This window comes from Cryptomeria japonica, chromosome 5 (genome assembly GCF_030272615.1).
Source record: "Cryptomeria japonica chromosome 5, Sugi_1.0, whole genome shotgun sequence".
Lineage (NCBI taxonomy): Eukaryota > Viridiplantae > Streptophyta > Pinopsida > Cupressales > Cupressaceae > Cryptomeria > Cryptomeria japonica.
Window position 1 is genome coordinate 458,640,745 of NC_081409.1, and position 17,622 is coordinate 458,658,366.

General features: G+C 33.3%; 1 protein-coding gene across 2 annotated transcripts; it reads left to right on the forward strand.

The window, feature by feature from the left end:
• Positions 1–2,453: 2,453 nt before the first annotated feature.
• Positions 2,454–14,474, forward strand: LOC131060884 (uncharacterized). Of its 2 annotated transcripts, none has more exons than XM_057994311.2 (4): positions 2,454–2,917; positions 10,058–10,193; positions 11,474–11,551; positions 14,031–14,474. In XM_057994311.2, the coding sequence occupies exons 2-4, from the start codon at positions 10,188–10,190 to the stop codon at positions 14,370–14,372; spliced, it is 426 nt and encodes a 141-aa protein (XP_057850294.2). In that variant the 5' UTR covers positions 2,454–2,917; positions 10,058–10,187; the 3' UTR covers positions 14,373–14,474. The 2 variants fall into 2 exon arrangements, 1 of the variants encoding a protein (XP_057850294.2); XR_009110459.2 differs by lacking the exon at positions 14,031–14,474 and adding an exon at positions 13,533–14,000 and having other exon boundaries at positions 2,463–2,917.
• Positions 14,475–17,622: the final 3,148 nt, after the last annotated feature.

Below are 17,622 nucleotides of genomic sequence, written 5' to 3' on the forward strand. Positions count from 1 at the left end.
TGAAAACAAGATTCTTTTTCCTAAATTATCCTCATGCAAAATTGATTGATCACTTAATGGAGAAGTTACATGCAAGAAAATGGAAATTGAAGATTCCCTCTAGAAGCTTCCAATTTCTCCTACGACATGTGCTCAATTGAATTTGAGTAATTAAATAATTTTCCATTTAAATTATATTTTCAAGTGTGTGTATGTGTGTGCCCATTATTTAATCCTCTTTTATTATAATAGCCTTTTCAACCTTATTCAATAAATCATTTCTCACAAAACCACAAAATGATAATAATAATAATAACAACAATAGTAGTAGCAAGTTTTTATCAAAAATGGAGAAAGAGGGTTATGACACATCTATTGTTAAAGATTAATAATACCCATCCTTTTTCTTGTGTGAATTTTTTTCTTCAAAGGGTTTCTCCATGTAAATCTTGCATTCATATTGTTTGTTGATTTTATTCTTATTATCGATTTTATTCAATCACATAATCATCATATGGTAATAATTTGATAAGAAAAACTAAATTTTAGATTTTCATACACTTGTAACAGATGTAACTATCAAAGTAGTTTCATCTTGTTTCCCAATAGACATGTTATTGAATGAGGGATACCTCTACATCTATGTCCTTTTATATATAATTACACGATGTGAAAAAACAACAACATGAGATTTGATTGAGGTGGAAGGAGAAGCTTAGTGCACTTTCATGCCCTAGCACAACATGTTCATTAAAGGTGATCATTAATACCATCTTGATAAAATTTTGGGACATAGGACTTGAATTTGAGGTGAAAGATTGACATAAACAAATTGTAGAAATAGGACATGATCATAATTTTTAAAGACAAAACCAAAATCCAAATTTTGTTAAGTTGATTTATAGAGTTCAATAACACGTCAATTGATAAGATTTGAATGCTACAAGTAGATTATAGCTACAAAGTACAACTATTGACAAATCACAACCATTTCATACATTCACCTCTTATACGAACTAAGCATCTTAATCTTCTAATTTCAATAATACTTTACTTGTCATATATATTGTTTATATTAGATTTACTCAATTATTTATTTATCTAGATTAATAAAAAATTAAAAATGGAATATTTATTTTCTAACATTTAAATTTGATTCCTATTCAAAATATTAAATATTTATTGGAAAACACGAAAAACATGCCTTTGTAAAAATATGATCCTTAATCAAGTTAAATGACTAAAAAAAAAAATCTATGAAAACTAAATCTTATTAAATACAATTGCTTCTTATCTTACTTGGAGAAAAAATATTTTTAATGTCCATAAGAGTAATACTCATAAATCTTTTGCACAATACAACAATGTAGTGAAGTAAGGATGTGAAGAAATCAATTCTCCAATGAAAAAATAGCCCTTAAATTGACATTTGATAATCGCTCTATTTGACAACTTTAGTAAAACAATCATATAACGAGACCTCTAGGATAACGAAAATGAACATTTTTCATTTTTGATAAATGAGACGAAATTCAATTTCCGAGGTTCCTGCTTGAAAAATAATTGAGCACATTTGCAAAATTATCCTTTCACACATTTTTACTTCAACTCCTTTCACTCTTTTTGATCAATTCGTTGTAACATGTTTCAAGCAGTAGAGGAATAACACAAAAAAATATCTTTCAGATGCTACCAGAAGCTTTAGAGCAGAGCAACAACATTGCCCTAACATAAATAAAAGCACCCATTTCTTCTCTACAAGATCTGTTTTAGCAAGCCACTCTTTTTACCTTGATGCCCAACTCATTCAAGGGTTTGCTCACCTAGAAACCCACCGATCCACTTAATGTTGAGCAAGATCTTCATTGTATACTCAGTCAAGAGGTACACATTTAAAGTCTCTCCTTGCTTATGTTATCCAATTCACACTATTATGTCAATTGCACATGTTGGGTCTGCGTGTATAATTTCAAACTTCATTTTTGGGCTCATGTTCAGGGTGGTTTGTGAGTCAATTTGTGGATCACAGTCAAAAGGTTTCATTTTTATAAGCATGTGATCAAAATAAGTCTCGGGGATCGTTCAACATAGGGATATTTAATAATTGAGTAATAGTTTGTAATTATGTCGAGAGGCATCTACAATGACATCAAAATGTTCGTAAATAAAAATTCAATTTTGAAACAATTTGACATGCAAATGATAGGTAAATGCATGAAATATGCCATTTTTTGGTTTTTGTGGAGGTGTTATTTTATTACTCCAAATAGAACAGAACCCTCGCCACTTGTCTCCAACTATATGAAACCATTGCATTGAAATGATAGTGAAAGAGTGTCATAATATTTAGGAAACAATCAATAGATTCCCTTCTATTATAAGATATCTCTCAACATAATTTACCTATATTTTTTAAATATAGATATACTAGTCATAGTAATGTCAAATAAAAATGGAAGAGTCTTTCGTTGTTTGAAAATGCTGAAGAAGATTTTTGACTTCATCTTTTTAGAAATACCTTTTGCTGTGCAAGTCCTCATGTGATTTTGGGTTATAAGATCAAGGTCATTTTGGAGGGAAGGTTAAAATATTATTTTCGATGTTCCCAACTCAAGATTAATCTGTGGTTGGGAAAGAGAAAATCGAGATCAAAGAAGAGACTGTAGTTTGGCTATGGAAACCCTAGTTTTCATTACTCAACGCTTCAATGGCCGCCAAAACCAAGACTTTTAGTCAAACAGTAGATGATTAAAAAGGAATCAATGAGCTTGAGGGTAGATATCCCGTGAGAACAGCCAGTTACAAACTAGACAACACATGGAGATTTAATCAAGAACACCAAATATGTGTTCGAACAACAATTCATCATGATCAGGGTAGCATAAAATCATCTTCACAAGCAGTCGCCATATTTACCAGGCTAAAATAAAGGCATGAGGTAGAGTTCTGAGCCTATGGTAGTCCATAAAACTCTTATTACTTGAATGTGTTATTTGTATTCAATGGACTCTCAATTTTCTATTTTTATGCATTTTGAAGAGGTTTTTGCTTTGTCAATAGTCTTAGTTGTTTTAAGGTTTTTGTCTTTCATTGGGTAGTAGTTCTATTAGTGTGACTTTCATTTCCTTTTTGAATTCAAATGAGTCAACAAAGGTATGTATGCGCCATAAGGAGAGGTTTCAGTCATTGTTGGGGATTTGTATTATAGAAATATGAGCCACAACAGTGAGTAATGCAAGCATAAGAACACCATGACTAGGGAAATACAGTATGGTTTAGACCCTAGAAAGAAAGCACCAAAGAATCATGATATTTGATCAAGGACAGTATCATTGTGATGCTCAGATGATAGGAAACAGAGTGGTCATAGTGCTATTAGGACAAAGAAAGGGCAAGGATTTCATGGTAACAACAATTTCTATCACAAAACAGTCCCAGATGCAAAGATGAGTGAAGATTTTCAAAGCTAGTACAGTATGTTGGTTGCCCATTCAAAGGAAGATCAAAGCTTGAAAGCAGAGATGACAGTCTTCAAGCTAATAATGATTTGTAACCTAAGCCTAAACCACAAATAGCTCCCGCAATATATGAAAGAAATCAAACAGAGGCTGCCAAATCTTTAGTTACAGTCATACAAGGAAGAAAGAGTCACTTTAAGGACAATCCCATAACGTTGGTTTTGAGTCTTCAACATTGCAAGATGCATGAGAATCAAGGTCTGGCAAAAGTAGTTGATTAGGCCCTTTACCTAAACTTGTATTTTGTATTTGAGCTGAGAAGGGAGGTTTTCTTTACTGATTCTATCCTCCTGGAGCTCTTGAATCAGTTTTTATATGAATATAATATACTAGTGACTTCCCACTTTTGCCTACAAAATAAAAAAAAGATGGAACATAATCATAGAGATATTGCTCATGCAGTGAGATAATAGCAACACCTTCAAGCATCAATGATAGTATGAATATAGTGACAGGACATGAAGCTCACAGCATTCAAGACAACAGGTATCAGATCCTTGGAGCAATGAAATACATCAAAGACGAGTTAATCTTTATTACAGTCGCGTAGAAAGCATTGTCCCGAAATTGAGTTAGAGGAGGGTCTTAGTTAAAAGACTATAGAGCAGTCACATACAATCTTGCTATAACTGCTAAGAATCAAACTTTACAAAGACAACCATAGTAAGGATGAATATATTCATTAGAGAGAAGTCTGTGCTAGAGAATAGATGATAAGATCTTGAGTGCAATCACAGTGATCTTGGGTATCCACAAGACATAACAAAGACTAATGTGATAATAGCAGACCTATCACAGAAAGGAACAGTTCATTGTGAAATTTTACAGTCATGAGGGAATAGGGAAAGTGCTATGTTCGTGGCGGTAACAAACATATGACATTCCATAACAATGGAGATTAGGCTATATGAATATGAGCTGAAAAATAATATCCTCCAGTGAAGCCCAAAGGCTAAAGATCCGAGACCATCATGCATTGGAGCAGCGGATTTTGAAGAGAATCACTGCCCGATAACTTTACAAAAGACGGTCCAACTTCAGGGTATATATATGACCTTTTGTTACAAGTATGATAGTCACTTCAAGGATAGTCCTCTTTAGCAGATTAAGGTCTAAGACATTGGCAAAGGTGTGTTGAAAAAGGCAGTATTCAGAAGTTGAAAGTAGTGACTAGAGATAAGGATTGAAATCCAAAGATGCATAGATACAATCATAGTAAGATGACAATGTACAAATGATACAGAGCATACACAAATATCTTTGAAGCAATAAATCACAGTCTATGACACTCATAAAGCAATAATGTTGCAGACAATGACATGAGAGCCTTACGAAGAAAGATCATGACTCTCAAAATTATGGATGATCAAACATCACTATGTTAAGAAGATGTACAAATACATTGTCAGTCCATCAATGATTGACAAAAAATGAGAATCAAACAATCACAAAGACATTTTTGCAGTGTAAGTTCATAGTCACAGTAGACAAAAGACGATATGCTTCTCCACATTCACAGAGCCATAATTAACATCATGCTTCAATAACAGCCCCGGAGCCTCAAAGAACAACAAAATACAATGATTCTATTCACTATGAATCAGAGAACTTGTACCAATATTTTTATAAAGACAGTCTTCATGATTATAATGGAGGTGTTCACTGTCAAACAAAATTGGAGCAGTAAGTTGAGAACTCTATCATGCGATGATTAGAGTCGGCCATCAAGCATATGGATAAATAGAAAGTGGGAACAGTCCACAAAGAGATACAAAAGCTAATAAGATTGTATAAGAAAAAATAGTGGTAAGTAAGATGGTGATCTCAGTTTATACAAAACAACCAGTCACAAAAGAACCAAGACATGAGAGTTACATCATTCAAAAGGACAGTAAATACAACAGAGCATCCATGGACTTGAGTTATAGCAGTCATACCAAGAGCGACTCTTACAACCCACAAGGACAGTAATGTTCTTGTTTGAATATAAGCAATCAAGAACAAAAATATCAGGCAAACAAAGTAAATTTCATAGAGGACAGTCCCTAGAACTAAGGTCAAAAATGGAAAATCAGCTTTTAGAGTAGTCGTGCCCCTCTCAACAAAAGATAGTGAGACAGTTGTAGAAGAATAAATAGAAAATGGTTGAGAGAAGTCATGTGATACCCCTATGAGGTTACAAAAAAACCAAAGATCTATGTCACAATCATGATATTGGTTGTTGTTGTACTACTCTTTAGGTCTCTTAGTTTCTGAGATGTCATGATTGCTCTATGATTAATGACTACTTCTTGTGCAAAACCTTTTTTTCCTCAGAAAAATTATACATTATCCTGGTGAAGGATTTCAATACTTCTCCTATCATTGAAAGCATTAGTGGCCGAGACTTTCTTGTTATTGGGTGCTCATGGTATTGATTTGCTCCGAGACTATAAACTTGACTTCCTTGATTGTTCTATTGACACTGTGTTTGACTGATATCTCTGTCTTGACAGTGGTTTGGCTTGTACTTCATGATCATGCTTATTGAATGTCTCAGGTCTTCACCTTTATCTTTGGTACATTGATTCTTTATGTTGTTATCTTTGCCTTTCATTAGGACAACGCCTTGGTTGTGATTTGATAAAGGATGCTCTTTGGATATGGGTTCAAAATTGCTACATACCCTTCCAACTACACTTTGTATTGTTCATCTTTGTAAATCTAGGCCTTTAAGACAAAACTTTCTTGATCTTTGGCTCACTGCTATGAAGACTTTTGGCAGAAATTGTGGCTATCTTTTGTCTTGTATAGACTGCTCTATCACTGATTTTGAATCACTTTGATGATTACAGTTTCACTGTCCTCTGTCAAAGCCCTTCAACGGAAAGTATGTTTGTATGTGAAGGCTTAGATCATGTCAATGTGATGTCCTTTTTGGTTGATTTTGTCACATAAGCTCTCTATCTTGTCATTTGCTTCTTTAACAGTGCCTTGAATAACACACCTTAACTTCCTTTGCTCTGCAAACTCGCTGATACCATCAATCCTTGCACTATCTTTTTGTTTCTTACTGCTTGAAAGGATGTGTTCTTTGTATTGACTGCTCCTTGTGCCATTTAAATTATTGTGGTTTCCAGTGATACAAGAACAAATTTCTTGTAGACTGCACTCTTACTATTTTATTGTCCCTCACAACAATACAGTGTGTTGTGGCAATATTGTCCAACAACAAAACAACTCTTTTAAACCTTCGCCACTTATTGATCTAGTTGCGACTGTCTTATCTAAGATCTTTCAATGTTTGTATCTTCAAAAATGCTACTATAGAACCCTTTTCCTTAAGGCTGCAAAACACAATGCTATTCTGATTGTGACTCATAATTGTAAGGGTTTACATAAAATATTTTGTCCCTATATCAGCAAAAACCATTATGTTCATTCCTTGATCCATCATTGTTTTGTTGAGATACTTGCTTCGCTTTGGAGACTGTTACAAAACCTAGTGCATTGTTTTGACAGGTTTGTGGTTTGGTTTTTTGAATGATGGATGATTTTCAGGATTGTCCTTCAAGGCTTTGTGTCTTTCATTGCCCTAAGACTGCTCTAGATAGTCTATTTACTGTTGAAAACCTGATAATATCCTTATACATGATTGTTTTTCACCGTAATTGACAGTGATTCCTTTGAATTGAATGTTTGAGACTTTGACTATTATTACTGCCCTTTGATGATTTTGAAATTGTCCTAAGGTGCCGCTACAGGTGTGTGATAGTCATATATTCTCTTGACCTCATTAGGACTATGTCCTACATCTTGGCATTATGATTGATTCCTCAATTGTATCCCTGCTCACAATTTAGGGCTTCTCTTCATGGTATTGACTTCTGTATTATTGAGTCTATTTGCCTTAGCATGGTTGTAACTAGTTCTAATCTAATCATTCACTACTCGGACCTTTCACCATGTTTCTCCTTAGAAGAATCACTGTCATTGTGCTTCATGAAAATTTGAAGCAAGTTGTCTCTTCCATTTACCCATACAGACTCTGGCTCTGTGACATGTTCTTGCTCTTTGTAAGGTTATTTGCCTTATGATCTACTTCACATTGGCAATATTTTCATCTATATGCAGAACTATGTCTTTGTACACTGTATTATAGTGCAACAAGCCTCTTACTCCCGTTCTATTAACAAATGATGGTTGTGAAGGACTGTTCAAGCAGTCTTTTTTCTTTGCAATGGTTGCTATCTCTGACTGCTCTTCTCACTGTATCTCTGCACTCAGTGACTTGATTTTCGTTGTTTTGATCTTACCATAGTCCTGCTTTTGGTTTTGGTCTTCTGGGAACCAAAAACTCATTATCAATGCACTAACTTTTCTAAACTCTGCCCTTCTTGTGCTTGACTATATCAAGGTTTGATTGTATTGTCTTGAACCTACAAGGTATAAATGTTTCTTTGTTGTGACTGTATTTTGAATATAGTGAAATACCACTATCTTTTATTGATCTTTGGCACTTGAATCTCTATTTAAAACTTATGACTGCCCTATGCGATTCTTAATGATCTAGCTTTGTGCAATGTTCAATCTTTCTCACAAGGTTTTATCATGTGGAATTCACTATTGATTTTCTAACTCATGTGCTCTCATGCTAAGCTTTGGTTGTATTAATATCACACCTTTTGCACTATCACATATGATTCATTGAGATGAATCCATGGCTTTGATTGATATCTCCTTATGCCTTCAGCCCTCTATGTTCATATGATCCTCTGCTACTAGATGGGAGAATAAGCTTTTGACAGCTATCTTGGTCTGTGAATGACTTGTGACTATAATTTCTGAGCTCCCAAGTCTTTGACTTTAGTTTTGAATCTGCCAGATTACAAATTATTGCTCTAGGATTGTTATCTTTATCTCGGATTTGTGACTTAATGAGCACTGTATTTTAACATTCCTTTGTCTTTCTTTAGTGAGGACATGGCTATATCCCATATGATTTAGGACAGCCTTAAGGTGTTTCCTTGGACTATTATCACCTTTGCACTCACTGCCCCTAGCATCTTGATCTCTATGTCCATCCATACTCATTCACTGTGATTCTTTACCCTTACTGCTCTTAAGCTCTTTATGTGGCATGTAACCGAGTCTTCATTGTATTCTCATGAATGCTTTTCTTGGAAGGGACATAGTTTTGAAGGTTATCTCTGTCATTGAAGCCCCTACATGTTGCAGTGCCATCAACATGGATGTTCTTTTCATTTGAAGGTGTTGCTCTTATCTTATAATGACTGTGACAGTCATTTATGGACTGTTCTCTACCTTATGACCATGTGATCAATGATCATTCCTTTATGAATTTAAGTGTAGTCTTATGACTGTGAATATCCATAAGAGGACTGATATGACCGTTAAAGACCCTTGAGTATGACTGTGTCCTTGTACATTTTTATCCTTTGATCTTGTATTTGTGCCTTAATGCCTTAGGGTTGTTCCTAGATGAACATGCATTGAAGACTCTATAATCTGCCCTATTCTCGGCGGTGGCATTTACTGTCTTTTGCACTGCTTCAAGACTGCACTACTCTGTCGTCTTTTTACAGTCATGGGACAGTTCTTAGGTTTCTTAGGGACTATTAGTATCTATCTAATTCTGGTAATTTTGAGCATGGTTTTGTTTTAGCATGATCTTGCAAATCATATAGCTCAACTCTCTTTTGTCTAATTTTGATATTTATTGTACTTCAATTTTGCATTGCTTAGGTTGGAACAAGAGTCTGGGTGCTACTTTAACATAGAGTATTTTGAATCCCGAGTTCTAGCTGGAAAATGGGATAATGTTGAGGTTTATCTTTTTGGTTTAACAATAGTTCAAGAAAATATCCACCGTACGAAAACTTTCTTTGAGATTAGGAAACAAAATATTTAGAAGCATTGGACATGTACGCAAACAATATTCTCTTTTGGAATTGGACCTATATTGGTGCTTGTTGGATGTGTTTTAAAGTGTCTTTCTTGCATGAACACTAGGCTAGTTTATGTTATCAACCTTTAATGATTAATAATGGAGGTTTTTTCAAGCTTCTTTGTTTGTGAAAAATGGGTTTGAGCTATATTTCATTTTTTGTTTGTAGAAGTTGATAGTGCTTGGTTCTTATTCATAAAGTCTTCATGGTTCATATTCCAAAATGTTTGTGGATTTTGTTTGTTTATTTTTTAGTCTTTCCATATTTTGTGAATGTTGTAGATAATTTTTTTCAAGATGATGGGTTTCATGTTATAAATTCCTTAGCTATATTTAATTAATGCAACACTAAGTTTTTTAGATCATATTTTTCTAAGTAGTGTACCTCTCGGTGGAACTCAAAGCAACACAAATAATTCTATTGTTGGAGTGATTCCACAAGGGGTACCATTTTTCCCTATTCCTACACATGTTGTAAGTTGTGTTTATCAATAGTATTTTAAACTTTTTAATACCTGCATCATATCTTCAACGTTGAGTTCTCTATTTACCTTTAGACATTTGTTGATATCATGGTGTCTTAATAATAAATATTTTCTCTGATTTTTTGCAGCCATTTCTGCATGGAGTTGATCTCTCTCATAGTAGTAGGTTGTCTCTTATAGGACAGATGGTGAATTATGAGCCTTCCATGCCACATCCTCATATATTTGCAGGCATAGGGAATCTTTTTCCACCTCAGAATGCAGGTAAACATTTCGTAGTCTATAAAAAATAAATTTTCCATTAAATAAATTTCTTAACCATTCTTGAATGTTCATTCTTGGATGTTGGTTTCTTAATAAGAATAACTTCTCCTTCTTAATATTTGAACTTTAGTGGGATCTCCTTGTTGTGTGGCATGGAATAATAAACCAAACAATGTATATTTTTAATGTCATCTAGTTCAACTTTGTTCATAAGACCTATAAAAGGATAACTATTTATAAACTAAACTGTTTTAATGATTGTTGAGCTTTACCTTTGTTGCTATTTTTGGATTTTGAAAGGGTCATATGACCATTTTACAAGATAAAAGATATAGCAATAAGAACAACCAAGGACAACCAAGGAACAACAAAAATATTACAAAAGAAAGAACTCTACATAATCATTTCAACTACAAATTCAAACTCAAGATGGTTTATAAAATTGTTCCAACAATATTTATTATCCTTGTTCTTTGTGACTGTTTTTGACCTTTGGCTTCATTGGATCCTCTGTCATCATTTTTCCTTTTGTCGATACACTTGTGTTGCCCCAACTTTGGACCTGGTCCTTTGTGTTTTAGGTTTGTCTCTTTGTTGTTGCAATGACTCAAATATTGTTGTCTTCAGGGCTGCCTATCTTTATAATGCTTTGTTCTTAACCATTGTGATTGACTAGAAAAAAATTGACTTTTTTAGTTCAGCCCTTTGATTTGGGATTGTCACAAGCCTCACCACCGCTGTTTTCTTCTATGATGCTTGAAAATATCTCACACTTATTGAAATCCATTGTGCATCAAAGGTAATCAAAATATCCCTTTGACATTGTATGACCTATCTCTAATTGATGTCCCTTCCTCATGTGACTGCAAACTCTGCTCATGGACTGATATTTGACTGTTTATGCACTATTCATTTGTGGATTGAGATAGTCTTAAGAATATTTTCTTACTTTTCTTGTTCATGGTAGACTACACTCCCATTATATTTCTTCAACCATTTTCATTGATTGTCATCTCTCTTTTAAGTTTTAATTTCTTAACTGTTGCCACTCTTGACTGTAAAGGCAATATCCTTTCATGATCTACTCATTTAGGGTTTGTGATATTGTCTCTTCATGACTTTTATCATCAGCCATTATGATGTCATTTACCTTTGTGTATAATAAGTGTCATATCCACTGTCTTAATGAGACCATAACAAACATTGTTGGTTACCTTTCAAAATCATTTTCTTATTAGCTTCATAAGACCTCTTACCGACACCTCATTTATTTGTGGCAGGTTATACACATCTTTAAGACAAAGTGCGGAGATCTTGAAACTCATAATATGAAGGAAAACCTTTGTAAAGCCCAAGAGGTAATATAAACACTTCTACTACTATGGAATAGAGGTGAGGAGTAGGCCCTCACTCTTCCTGATGTTTTATTCTCATTATAAGGTTTTTCTAGTATAATCTTGCTTTTACAAAAAAAAAATTGTGTTGCATAATTGTTATTTCTATATTTTTTTGAGTCGTAATTTAAATGTTGTACTGAGATGAATATATTATGTAAGTTCCTATGGCTCTCACTGTCATGCTTAGGACTATAACCTTATGACTGGTATTTGATTTGTTTTGACAAGATCATATGCCTTTTGTTGATGCCTTACTTTATTTGATGTTGAAGCTGTCTTCATAGTCAAACCTTTCTATTTTTGTTCCTAGACTATAAGTATATCAATTGTCCTCTACTCATAAGGCAACTCCTCACTGTACCTTCATTTATTCATTTTAACCTTATTGTGTTTGGACTTTAGCTCTTCTACTAGAGGTTGTCTTAGTTCTTGGCCTTGACTGCACATTTTCTGATACAAAGATTTGTTTGTCTTTATCACACTGCTCTAATTGTTCTTTCATTCTAATGCATTATTCTTAAAAACTTTTGATGATCTTTTGACTGTATTTGGTAGGAAACCTTGTCACTCTTATAATGTATCTTTACTTTCTGATGTGACTAGAAACCCTCATTTCTTGGTTGACCCTAAGTGTTGCAATAATACCTTATGTGGATTATTTCATCTCATGCCCACTGTTCTAGCTAATGGTGATGACTTTGAACCTATTCACTGCCATTTTGATGCATTTAATTTGGGCCAAGCTTTATATACTTCTATTCTTACACTATATTAACAAAACTCATAGGGTGCTCTTTTGGATCTTATTTGATGTTTAGTGTCAAAGGCCTTGACTCTTTGTCCACCTAGCTGATCTTAGGTACTCTGAGGTGCTACTAATTCTTTGAAGTCTTGACTTTGGTTGATATATCTATAATAGACTGCTCTAAATCCTCTTGGCTACCTCTCAAGTTTTGACAGTTCCATGATCTTTATTTTTTTGACGGATCCAACTCCTTTGATCCTTGTATCAAGTTGCTCTTAAAAACCCTGCTCACTTACCGTTCTTTGTGATCCTTTGATAGTCATTTTAGTTTTGAATTGTCAAAACACTTCGAGGTTGTATCTATTCTTTGTGAATGCTTCTTGGCTTCCAATGTCTTGAAAATTAGCTCTTATACATTGTGTCAAGGCAGAGGTATGACTGTCATACTACTTCCCTTGAAAGCCTACTATCTTTGTACTGTCTGCAACAATAAAATCTTCCTCATGGCCCTTCATGGCATTCCTTAATACTATTTTTTTTAAGTCTTCAATATGATTTCTTGAATGATGAAGAAAGCTACTAGGGCAGTGACAGTCAAAACACTTTTATCTTTTATACTTTTAGCCATGTTAGGTCTGCAACAATATTGTTGTGGCTGCAAATAGTGTCTTTGAATGACAGGGTTTGATACCTACTCTTTTATCATGCACACCATTACTATCATGTCACTGTATCGACTATCAATGCTATGTTATGTTGTACTTTGAAGATTACTATAAGGATGATTGGACTGTCAAGGGTTTCTTCACCTCCAAATTGATTCTCACCATTCTTACTGCATATATCTAGACTGCACTTATCACTGCTCTAAGGCTTAGCTGCAACCTTCATTATTGTGAGGTCTGTCATGAATGTAGACTTCTGCATAGATGTCCTTCCTTCTGCATAGCTATCCTTCTTGAAGATAGGACTTCCATTGGACTCCTCTTTTACTGTCTTAATTTCTCTTTATGCACTTAAGATAACTGTCAATATTTTTGAGGTCCATTCTCTACCATTCATAATTGAGATTCTGTGTTTAGACTGTGAGTTATTGTGACCTCGATATATTTATTGTATTGTGCTACTAAACTCTAAAAGATGTTACTGTTAACTGTGAAAGGGTTGCACTTCTGATGTAAAATATTGCTATTGTAGTCCTTCACACCATCATGAGGGTCTTCTATGATATCATCTTTGCAACATTGGGATTGTTCTCTTTCACTCTTTTGGGCTATGACAAGCTGATGTTTGCTGCTTTACGTGCTCCCAGTTGTCATATCTTTGAACTAGGGCTATGATCTTGTGTAGAAGCTTCCTTCACTATGACAAGGATTCTTTATTGCTGCTCTTGATTGTGGTTGTTGAAGCTTAGGATCATGGTTGTCCCAAGTGATGTCTCTTATTTGCGATTTCTGAGACTCGTTACTGACATTGCAGTATTTTTTATAATTGTATGACTATTATAGTGAATTCATAACTTTGGCCTGCTAGATGTGTTTTTTTTCAGCTATAGAATCATTGAATTTTTTTTGAAATTTTTTTTTTGTAGTTATTTTAACACACGTACTATTAAATTAATGGTTGTTTTATTATGCAAATAAGGACAATCATTACATATGTATTAGTATAACGTGTTATTTTTTCTTTTTGTAGAAACGTAATGATAAATTCAATGAAGGTGATAAAGTTAGGTTGTTGGATCCATTTGATAGTGTTGTTGTTAGCATTGGGAGGATTCACTCCCTATCTATTCTACATGGAGTAAACTTAAAAGGAACATGCAATGCAAATGTGAACATTTTAACGGTCACAAGTAACATACGTCTTCCTTATGAAGACAAAATAGATGGAGTCATCTGTCTGAAAGAGATAGGGAACCTTCGCAAGGTGGCCATTAAAATATTTGCAGAAAATGATATAGTTGAATATGTTTATCATGTTTCTTATTGTTTTATGCAGTATTTTGAATATTTTGAAAGAGTTGGGAACTCTTAGACAACTTTTACATTTTTTATTATATTTACATATATACCCTTAGACAAATTTGACATCTTATAACTTGATTTATATATACATATTTGAATTATATTTTTTTTTTATTGCAGCTTACCTTGCTTGTCATGATGTTCAATCAATCTTTTAATTCTAACATGTAGCTTGTTCGTATATGTAATATTTTTATTTGCTTTTATGATCTAGTTCGAGTTTAATTTTATATTATTTTTGCATTATAAAATGATTAAATATATTACCAATAAATAAAAATGATTAAATATACTACCATGGATGTAAATTTATGACTAAAATAAGGACTAAATATATGACTAAAATAATGACTATGATGACTAAATAAATGACCATTTAACCAACAATCAATGATTGAATTAATGACTCAAAATATGACTAAATTAATGACTAAATATATGACTAAATAAATCACTAATATGACTAAATAAATGACCAGATAACAACAATCAATGACTAAATTAATGATTAAATATATGATTAAATTAGTGACTATCATGACTGAATAAATGACCAGATAACAACAATCAATGACTAAATTAATAATTAAATATATGACTAAATATATGATTAAATTAGTGACTAAATCAATGACCAAATCGATGACCAAATTGATCAATCAAAACAACCAGTGGTCACATGAGCAAATTGATTTATGACTGGCAATAAATTACCAATGGTCACGTGATCAAATTTAGTCATTTATCTACAATTTTGGTATTTTTTTAGTCATATATTGTTGTTTTTGTACTAGTGTATCATACACACCATGATAGAATGCACCATTGTTGTCTACATGCAACGGTTGCTTGTATATCAAGATGGCCACGTCTACCTTACCATATAGCACCTTGACAATGAAATGGAATGTACAACTTCATTTTTTCTAATACACATAATTCGGCTTCGGAGGCAGCAGCTTATTCCTATTGTCTTTTGGTTCGTAAGAACACCAATACCTTAAACAAAAAAACTGTCATATTTTTAGCAAGAGTCGATATGCCATTAAACATGGTCAGCATACCAAAGAATGTGACTACTAATCGGCTGTACATCTTTGTCGTATGGCTATTGTGCACACTATTATTATCATTTTCAGTATGCTTCTTTTGGACAAACTTGGTTTCAAAACCTTCAACCAACGATTCTCCCTTGATGAATGCATCCAATCTAGCAAGTGGATTTGCCACACAAAAGTCTTTAGTCGAATCATCGTCAACACAAATTTCAGTCCACCAAATATCGCGTCAAGAGAAGTGATGGAGACCTTCACCACCATCTTGCACTTCCAATCCAAACATCTACTACCATTTTCGGTGAATCGATATCCTAGTGAACTACATATCAGCCAATATCGTTAAATTACACACCAATTGCCAAACAATTGTAAGTACGCAAAGCATATAAATAGTCAGTTTATACTCAAAGTCATAGACACTGTAACAATTGTAAAGAGACAAATTCGGTCCATGGCAACATATGATAGGGATGCACATACAATGCAAACAAAAATCTCTCAAAATAATATTGAATTTTGATTTTCGACATCATTGTGTTTGTGACTAATCACAAACCATTTATACACAAATAATTCATTCAAAGTCCTTCAGTTTACAAGAGGCTTGGGGGATAAAGAACAGTGGACAATATAGTAAATAAAGAATAATTTTCTCCTGATTTATGCTTCTATCAGCATAAGTCTGAATGAGATAATTGGAATTTGTTAAATTTTAGGATCAGATTAGGGTAAGCATATAATTTAAATTTTTTATTTCACTATTTGCACTTAGATATACGTTAGATATTAATTCAATCATTAGAGGTATGAATTCAATCTGCAGTGTGTATATTGAATTCATGGTGAGTGTATATAATGAATTGTTGTATGAATATGAACTGTTGTATGTTTATTCAGTATGCCATGGAATACATAGATGATCCAATTTGCAGAGTTCATGTATGTCCATGACTTCTTCATTAAGATAGACCACTGTATTTAATTGACTTCCTCCAAGTTCGTGGTAATCAACTAACTGCTATATGTGCACAAATTGTAGTATATTTTTCGCTATCTTATTATATCTACCAATTATTGTATATACTTGCCAATCCCTCCTAGTTCGTAATAGTTATGGATTGCTTATACACAGATTGCTATATATAAATTTCTTATATTATCACTATTACTTGTCAACCTTACAAGGGAAATGTACATTGCTAATATATAACAACCGATAGATAAGTATACAACATGACTCTAGAGAACCGAAAGGTGTCTTATAACCTTAATCGGTCACAAATTGATTCATAACACAAATTGTATTATAAGCAAAACGAAAACAATATGATTGGTTATGTAGAACTGATAAACTAAATCAATCATGCCATAATAATCGATGATTAATACAATCAGTTTCATAACCGATATTAACAAATCATATTTAGTTGTTCATGAACCGACTCGAATATAAATGAACGAACCTAAAAGCAAATACTATCGATTATGTATAATTGATGATAACAAACAAACATTAACATATCAGAATGCAAATGTTAATGTTGGGTATAAAAAATGTTATAATCAATAATCATGACAAGTAACCCGCTTCGATTTTGGTTAATAACAGGCAGTCCAAAAAGGTGTTATAAAACACGTGTTATTGAGTTTTCCGAAAATTTTCGAAAAATCATATCTGCAGCTAAATCTGGGCTGTAGCTAAAGTGGTTCCCAAAAGGTGCGTCAATAACACAATTTTTTTTCAAAAATTACAGATTGTTGATCATGACCATCAGATTTAGCTGTGGCTTTGATTTTTATCACGATCTGTAATTTTTGAAAAATTGTGTTATTGATTTTGTGTGTATTTCATGTTATTGACTTTGCGTGTTATTGCGTGGTATAAAAAATGTTATAATCAATAATCATGACAAGTAACCCGCTTCGATTTTGGTTAATAACATGCAGTCCAAAAGGGTGTTATAAAACGCGTGTTATTGAGTTTTCCGAAAATTTTCGAAAAATCATATCCGCAGCTAAATCTGGGTTGTAGCTAAAGTGGTTCCCAAAAGGTGCGTCAATAACACGCAAAGTCAATAACACAAAAATTTTCAAAAATTACAGATTGTTGATCATGACCATCAGATTTAGCTGTGGCTTTGATTTTTATCACGATCTGTAATTTTTGAAAAATTGTGTTATTGACTTTGCGTGTATTTCATG